Source organism: Canis lupus, chromosome 18, assembly GCF_011100685.1.
Source record: "Canis lupus familiaris isolate Mischka breed German Shepherd chromosome 18, alternate assembly UU_Cfam_GSD_1.0, whole genome shotgun sequence".
NCBI classification, from domain to species: domain Eukaryota; kingdom Metazoa; phylum Chordata; class Mammalia; order Carnivora; family Canidae; genus Canis; species Canis lupus.
Genome location: NC_049239.1, coordinates 11,573,886 through 11,587,023, shown reverse-complemented (window position 1 = coordinate 11,587,023; position 13,138 = coordinate 11,573,886). Strand labels below are relative to the sequence as shown.

General features: G+C 36.2%; 1 gene segment (V, D, J or C); it reads left to right on the top strand.

The window, feature by feature from the left end:
* Positions 1-13,138, top strand: part of LOC609263 — a 41,703-nt gene that overhangs the window by 11,408 nt on the left and 17,157 nt on the right. The window contains 1 exon segment of the C gene segment in view: positions 10,451-10,511. Coding sequence covers positions 10,451-10,511 — 61 coding nt within the window.

Genomic DNA, 13,138 nt, shown 5'->3' with positions numbered 1-13,138 from the left:
CCATTAAAACCTCTTTTGGAAGAATTATATATAAAATTCATAAATTTAGTGACAGCCAGAGAAAATTTCTTCAGATTTGGGCCTTGGTGGGCACTTCTAAGATGTGAATATTAAACTCTGATGGCCAGAACATGTCTCCCCAAGAGAGGGCTTGATCAAGATGTAGGTCCAACAGTGGAATCAGTATTTTTAGCACACCTGTATCCAAGAATTTTTGGTTTTACATTTATTAATGAGATTACTTATATAACAATGTAAACATAACATTATATATATATATATATGACACTCAAATGATAACATATTTGTATTTTCCCATCTAATATTATAACTACTTTGTAACTCCCTGAAAAAAAAGAAAAAGCTACAATCAACCTTAATGTTGAGAGTAGTTACCATAGAACAGGGGGTCTGCAAATTCTGTCCATGCCAGGCAAGCCCCAGTTTTATAAATAAAGTTTTATTGAAACACAGCCTTGACCATATACTTACAAATTGCTTGTAGCTGGTTTGCATTTCAAAGAAGTGCTAAGTAGTTGTATCAGACACACACAAAGCCCAAAATGTTGACCATTTGGCCCTCTAAAGAACATGTTTGACAATTAATGCCTTAGCATGATATACTGTGACTGATAGTTATTTTCATTTTATGTTTACCTATTTCTCAGTGTGTTGTCAATGGTCCTTTATTACATATCAATCCTCTCCATACTAACTGTCTTACTCTGAATAAATTACTTAACATTCTTTGATTCATTTTCCTCATTTGAAAAATGAAAAATACAATTTTATTTACCTTAAAGGACTGTTGAGAGGAGGAACTTAAATAATACATATAAAATTCTTACAAGGGCTTGGAGTCTCCTGCTCACTATATTGAGGCTTCGTATTGCTTATATGGGTTATTATGTCATATTTGAACATAATATGACAAAATGTGAAACAAAACTCAGAACTTATTCTTTTCTTTGTTTATTTTAAATAATAGAAATACGTGAAAATGGAAAACTTATCCTTTCACACATTTTTAGTAGAATACCTGTTGACAATCCTGGAATGTAGCCATGCATATTATTTCCTAACTGTCTATGACTGGTTTTGTGCTACAATGGCTGATGTGAGGATTCACAACAGAGACATTAGGGCCCAAAGCCTAAATATTTATTATCTGACCCTACAGAAAAAAATTGGACAGCCTGTCCTATGCAAAATAGTTAGAGAATGAGTTTGCATTTATAGCTAAAATTCAAGATGTAATAAGAGAAATTATTGATAAAGTTTACTCTGTGAAAATGAAAACGAAATTTGCATGGCAAAAGCAGCATAAATTAAATGACACATGGCAAACCATGAGGAAATATTTACAACCTGCTTAGCACATAATGGTCAACTATGCCTAATATAAAAATACATTTAAAAAATGGATGTAGGGGATCCCTGGGTGGCTCAGTGGTTTGGCACCTGCCTTCAGCCAAGGGCGTGATCCTGGAGTCCCAGGATCGAGTCCCATGTCGGGCTCCCTGCATGGAGCCTGCTTCTCCCTCTGCCTGTGTTTCTGCCTCTGTCTCCCTCTCTCTGTCTCTCATGAATAAATAAATAAAATCTTTAAAAAATAGAAGTAAAACATTTCAATTATCCTATAGGAAAATGGCAAAAAACATCAAATTCAATTCATGAAAAACATACAAATAGCTATTAAATTTATACAAGTTGATGAACTTCACTTATAATAACATAAATTTCTATTAAAACTGCTGAGGTACCATTCTCACTCCTAAGCCTGGCAAGAATATAAGTTTGATAATACTCTCTGTTGGCAATGCTGTGAAAGAAAACAGGCACTCATATATTTCTGGTTAGTATGCAAAACACAACCATTTCATGGGGGGATTTGGAAATATCTAATGAAAGTTCATATGCATTTACTTATCAAGCTAGCAAAAACACTTTCAGAAATTTACTCTGAAGGCATAATTTCAACACTTTGAAAGTATATATGTGCAAAGGTATTCATTGGGTAACAGCAAAATGTGAAATTACATAAATGTCCAGACATAGGAGATGGGTTTAATAAATGATGGCACTTGACACAATGGAGGACTATCCACTATAAAATAGATATGAGATACAAAATCAACTGTAAATTATATATCAACCAAACACAATTGGAAATTAAATTGTAAAAATAGTACTATTTACAATAGCAACAACAGCAATATCAAAAACAAATAGCATACTTCATGAAAAATTTATCCAGTAATATGAAGAATTTGTATGCCGAAAACAATACAACTTTAATGACAGAAGCTGAAGAAGAACTAAATAAATGGAGAGGTATACCATGTTCATAGATGGAAGATTCCATATATTTAAGATGTCAAAAGTTCCTCAAAAGGGTAAGTAGATTCAATGTAATCCCAGGAAGACTTTTCATAGAAATCAGTAAACTGTTGCAAAATTCATAGGGGAAGGAACAGGACATACCACTGACAAACCAGTTTGAAAAGAGTATTAACACTTACTGTTAAGCCTTTATGATCACGACAGTGGAATATTGGTGAATTTATGGATGCATAGATAACAGGTAAAGAATTAAAAAGTAGGAAAACACAGAAGTGGCTAACTAATTTCTAACATGGTGCCAAAGAAATCCAGTGAACAGAGAATAGACTTTTCAACACAAGGTATTGGAACTATTGTTCCTGTATGTGAAAAACAAAACAATACCAGAACAACACTATCGATACCAAACACCATATACATAAACTAATTAAGAACATTTTCTAAGTTATAAATATATAATTAAAAAAATAAAACTCCCAGATGAAAATACAAATCTATATCACCTTTGGTTAGACATAGAGTACTCGTATAGGACACCAAAAGCAAGATCTTAAATATTTGATAAAATGCACTTTCTCAAAATTAGCATTTCTGCTAAGACTAAAAAAAAAAAAGAAAAATGGAAAATGGAAGGAAGATGGAAGGAAAAGTCACAGGTTAGAAGAAAATATTTCCAAAAGGCAAAGTAGGGAAAAGACTGGTGTTTAGAGTATTGAGAGAAATATTATAACTCAATAATAGGAAAGAAAATTAACAAGGCAGGAAACCACAACTGTTGGAGAGGATGCAGATAAAAGGGAACCCTCTTACACTGTTGGTGGGAATGTGAACTGGTGCAGCCACTCTGGAAAACTGTGTGGAGGTTCCTCAAAGAGTTAAAAATAGACCTGCCCTACAACTCAGCAATTGCACTGTTGGGGATTTACCCCAAAGATACAGATGCAATGAAATGCCGGGACACCTGCACCCCGATGTTTCTAGCAGCAATGTCCACAATAGCCAAACTGTGGAAGGAGCCTCGGTGTCCATCGAAAGATGAATGGATAAAGAAGATGTGGTTTATGTATACAATGGAATATTACTCAGCTATTAGAAATGACAAATACCCACCACTTTCTTCAACGTGGATAGAACTGGAGGGTATTATGCTGAGTGAAATGAGTCAATCGGAGAAGGACAAACATTATATGGTCTCATTCATTTGGGGAATACAGATAATAGTGAAAGGGAATAGAAGGAAAGTGAGAAGAAATGGGTAGGAAATATCAGAAAGGGAGACAGAACATGGAAGACTCCTAACTCTGGGAAACGAACTAGGGGTGGTGGAAGGGGAGGAGGTCGGGGGGGTGGGGGTGAATGGGTGACGGGCATTGAGGGGGGCACTTGATGGGATGAGCACTGGGTGTTATTCTGTATGTTGGCAAATTGAACACCAATATAAAATAAATTTATTATTAAAAAAAGAAAAGAAACCTAATTAAAAATGGGAAAGACAAATAGTAGAATTTAGGCAGCAGTTACCTGAAATTTACTACCCTTCTGTTTTTTGTAGGATTTTAATATAAGGAAAATATAAAAACAAACAAACAAAAAAGGAAGAGGACCTGCATGTCCTCTTTTATAGAGGTGGAGAGATGGAGAGAGCTGGAAATGGCACTGCTGCCATTTTACAATAGTATCCCAAAGAGCAGGAATGAAACGTAATACTTTGAGTCCATCAGAGAACTCAAGTTGTAGGGTGTGTGATTGTACAAAAACTGGAGGCAGACAAGCACGTGTAGGGGAAAAACAGGAGGTGAGCATTTGCTCACCTTGCACAGACCTTGTCAAACACATTCATCTGGTCACAGATGAAAGTTGAATTTGTTAACTAAATAATAAGAGCTCAGTTGACTAGTGGGAGAGTGAGAACCCTTGGGACCATATCAATCATATTTCCTAGCACCTTTTAATCATCTTCTCCATGAGCCCCACAAAATTCTTGCAGTTAAAATAAGGAACAATCAAGAGGGAGCTTCCCCCTTGGTACTGCAGAAGAACAACACCTACCACTAAAATCCACCCAGACCTCATCTACCCCATTGCTACTGTAAGAAAAAGTGACTTCATTGCAAGGAAAGGTGGTGGTGGAATCTCACTGCAGCTGAGGGAAGGCAAAGGTGGGGACCACTGAGATTTTGCAAGGAACATCTCCCCTATGTCCAAAAGTAACAAGGTTTCCCTCTGCAGAAGGATGGGCATGAAAACCATGGCCCGGAGTAGGTGGGAGAGGGAGACAAGTATTGAACATATTCCACCTCTGAAAAGGGGGCAGGAATACTTGTGAAGGCCACATCCTTAGGACATATTTTCATTATATCTGCTTAAAATAGAGACGTAATTAATATATCAGACAATGTCTCTTTCCCTGGCCTTTCACCATCACACCAGCAAACCCTGAATAAAATAATAGGGGATAATAGTTAAAGAGCTTCAAGAGGCAGACTTCCTCTGGGGAGCAGAAAAAAGAGAAGACTCAATGACAACTAAGGAGACAAAGACAAAGTAGAACTAGAGCATTAAATTTCAACCCTGATAACATTGCAACAACAAACTTCTAATCCAGTCTAACTCCTGACTACTTAATCCAAGCCCAAGTGACCCAAGGTCACTTTCTCTTCTATCCTTATCTCTCTGGGGACTAGGCTGGCTTTGGAAGTGTGAATTTTCTCTAACTCTCCACCAATAGAAGCTTCCTGGGAAGCAATTCATACCAGTGTGTGCAATGAGGTGCTGACTTTCAGTGAATGAATGAATGATGGAAACTACAAGGCCTTTGGAGTGATATAAACCTAGGTTTGAATATCTGCTCAGCCACTTAACTGGCACCACAATCCAGGAAAGTCAGTAAATCTCATAGGGTTTCTGGGGACTACAGAAGGTTCTATACAGGACAGTTCTATCTAGCACAGGGTCAACACATCACTGTGTCCTTTCCCATAACTACTAAAATGCTTGACTGAGCCATCTCAGCTAACACAGGAGCTCAGGGACTCTTGGAAAGTCACATCTTACATTGTTCTCCAAATGACAGTAAGGTTAGCATTATTTTGCAAACCTAAGAATCATGAACTGGAAGAGTCCAGGGTAATAAAACAAAGGATTCTTTTTCTTCAAGAGATTTCTTCATTCACAGCAGAGTATAGTAATGTCAGAGCATCTAAATAAAAAAGTACAGTAATTGTTAACATCCCCCCAAATTTGTGAACTTTCTTCGAACTATTGATATATAAAATGTATATCTATTTCTGCATAAAATTGTGGGATTATTTTCTCATTGTTATTATATACTATAATAAGTCTTTTCTTCCAATTTTCATGATAGCCTTATAGCTCCCTACTCTCTTGCCAAATATGGTGAAAAGTCTGTATCTCAGAGAGAAAAAGAATTTAAGGATAGGCGTGTTTGAAGCAAAACATAAAGGAAAACTGTAAAGGTGTTGCCCCCCAAAGGAAGATAAATAACATTGAATTATTATAACATGGTTGTTTGGTGCGATCTTTCAGGATCTGATGGTTTTTTTTTTTATAGCAGGAACATAATAAAAATAACATGGACACTCTTTCCATAGTTCTAACGCAAATCTTCCTCACCTGTCTTTGCCTCTGAAAAACAAGGACCATCATTACCTCCTGAGTCATTTTTTTTCCTTTTTAAAAAGATTTTATTTATTTATTCATGAGAGACACAGAGAGAGGCAGAGACGTAGGTAGAGGAAGAAGCAGGCTCCCTGCATGGACCCTGATATGGGACTCCTATCCCAGGACTCCAGGACCACAAATTGAGCTGAAGGCAGATGCTCAACCACTGAGCCACTCACGTGCCCCACCTCCCCAGTCCTGATTCAAAGCCCCTCTGGAGAAAATTCTGACTAGCCAGAAGCAATGCCAATCCCATGGATGTACAATTATCTTTCACTTGAGTTTGTTGGTTGTCTATACCCCTTTCTTCTCTGTTCACTGTTTTAATGCCCACTGTCAACTTGTTCAAGTTTCTCTGAATTCTCTCCTTTGGCTTCCAAATAAAGATAGCAAACTGAGATTCTCTAAGGATCAAGTCTCCTTCACCAGAACAGCAGACAGAAGCTTGCATATAGGTTGCAAGCTCTCAAGGGTTTCCCTGGAGATGGCCATTGTGCAGTGATATCAACAAAAAGGAAGAGAGACTTTGAAATAAATCCTGAATGGCTCATCCAAGATAACAAGCAATACTAGCCCAATTCTTGCTTGAACACAGAGTAAGAAAGACAACGGAGTCTTTTACATCATAATCCTCAATGTCATCAAGTTTGATGAAGCCACCTGCTATTATCTAGAATCATTAGCTGTTGGATCAGGAAGGGCCCTTTGAACATAGCCCAATGCCCACTCAGCAAATGGAGATGTAAGGGGCCAGGGATTCAAATGCCTTGTCCAAAGTTAGTTATCCACAGAGGCAGGGCTTTACATTTCCCAAGTTCACAGAATAGCTTCCAAGAGGCTTCTTGTTTCAACATATCATAGAACTGGGTTTGTTTTCTATTTTCAGTTTTAATAAGGAATCTATTTTTCTATGGGTGTTAGACTTCTACAAAATTCTTTTCATTCCAGGAAAATATTGTCATCAAGGAAGTTATTTTTCATTTTTGCTTGTCCTGCTATAGATTAGTGTTTCCAAATGGTGAAAGTGTCTTGGTGAAAATGGAAAACATTGTTCATGTTTCTCAAGTATATTTCTGTTGGCATGTTTGCTTTGTCAGTTATGAAGCATATCCTCTTTCGGAAATGCAATCCCGCATTGCTGACATAGCAGGCCTGGTGTTTGTAAGAACAGAGGGCTTTTCCTTTGATGCATCTCTGAGCAGCTTCATGCACTTGAACACCTGCAAATCAAAATATCTTAATTCTATGAACACTGTTCCCAGTAATTAAAACAAGTTGTTGGTTGACCACTTGGTCCCTATTTCTTCTTTCTCTTTCTTTCCTTCTATTTCTTTCTTCTCTTTCTTTTTTTCTTTCTCTATCTATATATATCTTTCTCTCTTTCTTTTTATTTGCTCCCATTGCCTCCATTTTTGATCAGCATTTTTCTGTGTTTACTGACTCCATAAAAACAGACATTTGGGTCAATTAATCTGAGGAAAACTTAGAATATATCAGATGTCACGAAGCCTATATTCAAGACTTTTAATGAATTCAAAGATCAATTGCCAATGCAAGATTTCTACCTACTGGCCATGCAGTGAAGATCAGGAGAAGGTAGACATTTTTGTAGAAGCTCAAATCAGTGTGGTAACATCTGACCAGGTTGGATCAAGAAATTTACAGAAGTTAACAGGTTTATAGTAACTCCTCATGGTGAGTAACTTTGCTCTTTTTTTATTTTGTGAGTGAAAAACTGAGAGATGCTTTTTAGAAAAAAACAATGTAGGATCACCTCAGCATACGGACAACAATTATGCAGGAACTGGTCTCTATATATGGATACAAAACTACTTCGTAAACAAGGTTTTTAATTCCCTGCTTCCAAGCAGATTGAAATTCTACTTTTAGAAAATATACACACAAAGGTGTAAATGCAGCCTTGAAATTAAAATCTTTCTAGGACTGTATGAACTATTTGTGTAAGCTCTTGGTTCAAGTTGGTTATCTTGTAGATGGTCTTTTAAGTGAGAAATACTTTTTTTTTAATATTTTTTTTTCAATTTTTATTTATTTATGATAGTCACAGAGAGAGAGAGAGAGAGAGGCAGAGACACAGGCAGAGGGAGAAGCAGGCTCCATGCACCAGGAGCCCGACGTGGGATTCGATCCCGGGTCTCCAGGATCGCGCCCTGGGCCAAAGGCAGGCGCCAAACCGCTGCGCCACCCAGGGATCCCTAAGTGAGAAATACTTTGATGAAGTGTTCCTTTTTTTTGGCAAATAGTGCTCCTTTCTCTAATAATCTGCAAAACATGTATGATTGCTTTTGATCTCATCTTTAAGAGCAGTGCAAAAAAATTCTTCAGTGGATGACTATAGAGCAGTGGATGGCTATAGAACATAAGTCACCATATTCTTACGACTCTAGCTTCTTAGTAGGTTGGCTGAGATCAGTCAAAATTTGTACTCTTTTGAGTCTCGTGCTACTATCTAGAGATGATAGAGTTTAATGGAATTTGTGAGCTCATTAAACCATTTCAGACCCAGAATCCATGAAAAGAGTCTGTCTTTTCATGGATTCTGGTAAACATCCTCATTTGTTCATTTATTGTCTCAGTAAACAGTTATTGAAGACAGTTTCTATCCTGGATGCTAGAGATAACTAACTGGGGGCACAAGACACAGTCCCAACACTCATAAGCTTGTAGCCTTGTGGATAAATATTCTAGATTGTGGCTTGATTGAGCCCCATGTTTTTTGGCCTGTGGCCAGAGACACAGAATGTGGGACTCATGAGCTCTTTTGCTTTCTTAAGGTATATAATAAATAATTATTGCCTATAAAATATATATATTAGTTTTGTGGAAAATTTGATAAAGGGGCCTCACACCATCCCATTAAAGACAATGATACTATAGTTAATATTTATTGAAAGTCAGATACCTGTTTCTGTCCTTATTCTCAATCCTTAAGAGTGCTGTACAGGAAAATGTTATCCCAATTTCACCGATGGGTAAACTGAGGCTTAGAGAGTTCAGTGATTTGCCTAAATTCACATGGCTAGTTACTATGGCAAAGATTGGGACCCAATAGATACTGGTTTGTTTCAAAGGGCATAGTGTACACCATTATATGCTTTTGGAAGCTTTCAGCCATCTTTTTATTCAGAACATATACTTTTTTGTAGTCTGACCTTTTAAATATCCTATGTAGTTGAATGTTTAACTAGTAATAGCTCATAATTGGTATTACTCCTCATGCAAAAACAATGCTTCTGCTTTTAATCATGGCACTAAAACTTCCTCTTTTGCCTCAAGATATCATTTAAATCCTGTTGAATTGTGTTTGTTAAATTCTCATAATTTAGGGCATTTCTTTTTTTTTTAATTTTTTATTGGTGTTCAATTTACTAACATACAGAATAACCCCCAGTGCCCGTCACCCATTCACTCCCACCCCCCGCCCTCCTCCCCTTCCACCACCCCTAGTTCGTTTCCCAGAGTTAGCAGTCTTTACGTTCTGTCTCCCTTTCTGATATTTCCCACACATTTCTTCTCAATTTAGGGCATTTCTATTAAAGGTCCAGTCCTTTTGATACCATTTCATTCAATCTTTCAGTATTGGCATCAAAATGCTGGAAATACCAAAGCTTGCAGAGAATGGAAGAGGTTGTACTACATGCAGGACTCAGCTGCACAACTCAGAGCAGCCTTCCCACTCTTGCTGGGCAGCTGCAGAAAGGCCAAAGCAAATAGAATCCTCTGATGAGCAGCACAGAATTTTAAATCAATGCCCTGGAACTTGTTAGGGTAATTTCAAGTTCAAAGGAACAGTCTTTCAGGAATAAATATGTTAAGAGATCATCCTTAATATTTCACACTCCCTAACAACTCATCTGGCCACCTATCATTGGGGACTAAATTCTGGAAAGTATTTACTTTATAATCTAACTAGATATACACCCTCAGTGTGTTAGAAAACATTTTAAAAACCTAAAAAAATAATGAAAATTCATGTATTAAATATTAAAATACACTATTTCTATTTTTGTTACTCTCTCAAAATCATAGAAGTAGTAATTGTAAATTACACTCTAGGAAAGAACCAATATAATAAATGAAAACCTTTTAAGGTTTTTTAACCTTTTTTTTAAAAAAATCTTTTAAGATTCTGAAGTTTCAGGAAAATGCCAAAAAAAAGGTAAAAATCATCCTCTCCAATGCTTGTGAGTGAGATGGAAACGACCGACCTAAACTTCTCAAGCAGAGAAGGGTCAGTTCATCTATTATTGACTACATTTATATCTAATGTGATTTTGCTTGACACTTGTCTTTGTTTAATGCTAGCAAGGCCTATTTATATACATTTATATAAATATTGAAAAAAATATGGGCACAATTTTAAAAGAGGTACAAAAGGAGATTTTTGTAAAAGCTTTTTAGACAGTGTTACTGGAATAGTTGGAGCAACAAAGTGTTTGGTCCTGGCACAATTCTCAGGGTTACAGGTAAAGTGTTTTTAAATTCTTCAGTACAAGGTAGGGAGGGGAGGCAGGTGATGCAGGAGGAGCAGGCTAGGTGCTGGTGCTGGCTCTGAAGTGCAGGATTTGGTCCCAGTTTGGGCATAATTAGCAGTGAAATGCTTGGAGAGGTGGTTGACTCTGCCCCAGTCCTAGGGGTAGTTCGGACTGAGCTAAAATAGAGAGTATTACAAGGACTTAACTCTCTACAGCACTGGGATCCCCTAAGGGGTATAAATGTTAGGACCTTTTTTTTTTTTTAATGTTAGGACCTTTAGGGATTTCTGTGTTGAAAGATTTGTAAAGAAATTTGTGTATCTTATTTATTTGATTCCATAATAACCATTGAAAAGAATGAACCAAAACTTGATAAACTTCCCATTTTGTTGAAGGTTATTCATATCAGGTATTGATATATTTAACTGCACAAACATCTCCAAGAGTGTCATAAGCTGAGTTTATTTTCTCTATATTCAGTCTAATAAATTTGTCCATCTTCATTAGCCTTAGAGATAAATTTTTCCTGGGTGAGGGACAATATCTCACAGGAATGTATCTCCCCTATAGGATTTGGTCAAATAAATGTTTTTAAAGAATTTTCACAAGGCTGATGAAACACTGGAAAAGTGGAAGAAATGACATATTTTGGTGTCTTTAGTGGTTGTGATCATAGGCACACATGCATTCATAATTGAAAAGCAATATTCCAGTCACCTTTTTTCCAACTGACTGCAACGTAAATTCTAACAATATAATTAATAAAGGTGATAGATAAAACTTACAAGGCTGAAAAAAAAATTTTTAGGAGAGTGTGGTGTAGATAAAAATGTGGACTATGACTCTGGATCTATCACTTTCTGTATAATCACCATTCAGCAAATAAATTTTGGTTCACTGATTATTACTTTCTTAAAAACATAAAAAATAATACATGCCCATTAGAGAAAAATTGGAAAAGAGAAAAAAATAAAGTGTAAAATTTATAATGACACTTATTCTGTTAACATTTGCTATATTTCCATCCATTCATTTTGTCAATGCAACAACCATTTCAAGTGGATGTTGTGGAGATAAATGAAATTAAATATGGAAAAAGCTGCTGCATTGGTTGGGACTGGTCATTCACTGAAAAAGTCAGTTCTACAAATTCCAATTATCATCCAGTGTTAGAGTACAGAAAAATATATTATGATCTAGTCTACAGGTCACTTCAGAACAATTGATAAGTACTTGCAGAATAATTGCAATTTCTAAGAATCATTGTTACATGTTTCTAAAAATGAGTAGAATGCAGTAAGCATTACTATATATATTCTTAGCCTCAACATAAGTTGATCTCTCACTTTTCAGTGGAAATGTATGAAAGTAAACAAGGGAAAATTTTTATAATTGAATATATAAAATTACACTAATATACATATCAGGTCAAATATTCACCTTCTTAAAAAAGTTTTATTTTTCATTTATTTGAAGGATTTGAGAGAGAGAGTGAGTTCATGCATGAACTGGGGGGAGGGACAGAGGGAGAAGCAGACTTTCCACAGAGCAGGAAGCCCAATGCACTGGGCACCATCTCAGGACCCTGGGATCATGAGCTGTGAAAGGCAGATTCTTAACCAACTGAGCCACCCAGTTATCCTTCAAATACTCACTTTTAATATTTTATATTTTCATTGGATTATATCTATAAAATATTATATGTTTATAAATATCACTGAGATATAGTTTGCCTTCATATTTCATTAAAAATGTTAGTCAGACTCTTCACATGCATCTAAAATGTATATTTAGAGCAAATTTCTGAGTCATCATAGGGTCTGAGTGTTTGGTGATACATTTATGATGATGTCACTAGATGTTCTATTGGAAGAGACAGATATCCACTTACAAAATAAAAGCATTTTTTCATTTATTCTATCATACTGTATATGTACAATGTAACTGTAAAGTATAGAGACTTTAGTCCCAAGTAATATTTATCATCCCAATTAAAGTTCTTTATTGTTTTACCAGCATTATCTCTAAACGAGCTTCAAATGAGTTTATTTCAGGTTGATATCTTACCCAAGTGTCATACGTGTCAAAGTAGAGTATTAGAAGAACCTCTTTTAAAATGAGAATTTGCTCAAACTAAAACAGAAGGCACCCTCTGTTTTATGAGGCATAACGTTGGGAATAAAAGCCTCACCTATGCTCTGACATTTCAGCATGTTTCAATCCTGAATGTTTTCCATCTACATAGCAGAGCAGGATTTGCAAATATCTTCTGCCACTTTTCATGTCACCTTCAAAGGAGACCTCACTGAACTATCAAGCTCTGAGACAGAAAAAGAAACAAGCTCTAATGCACAACCTATTTCTAATCTATTTATACCTCCAATTTCCAAAATCTACTTGAGAAGACCTAAAATAAAATACACAAGTACAGTTACGCCTGGAGATACAAACAGAAGACCAAAAGCACTAAGGAAAGTAGAAGAAAAAAAGGCCCGTGGTTATCCGGCTAGAAACATGAGGTAGAACGTTCAAAGATAGGAGAAAAACGTTTTGCAGTACAACCTTTTAATAACTGCTAAAATGAAGCACACCAAGTTTTCAAATATGTTTTGTTTTTC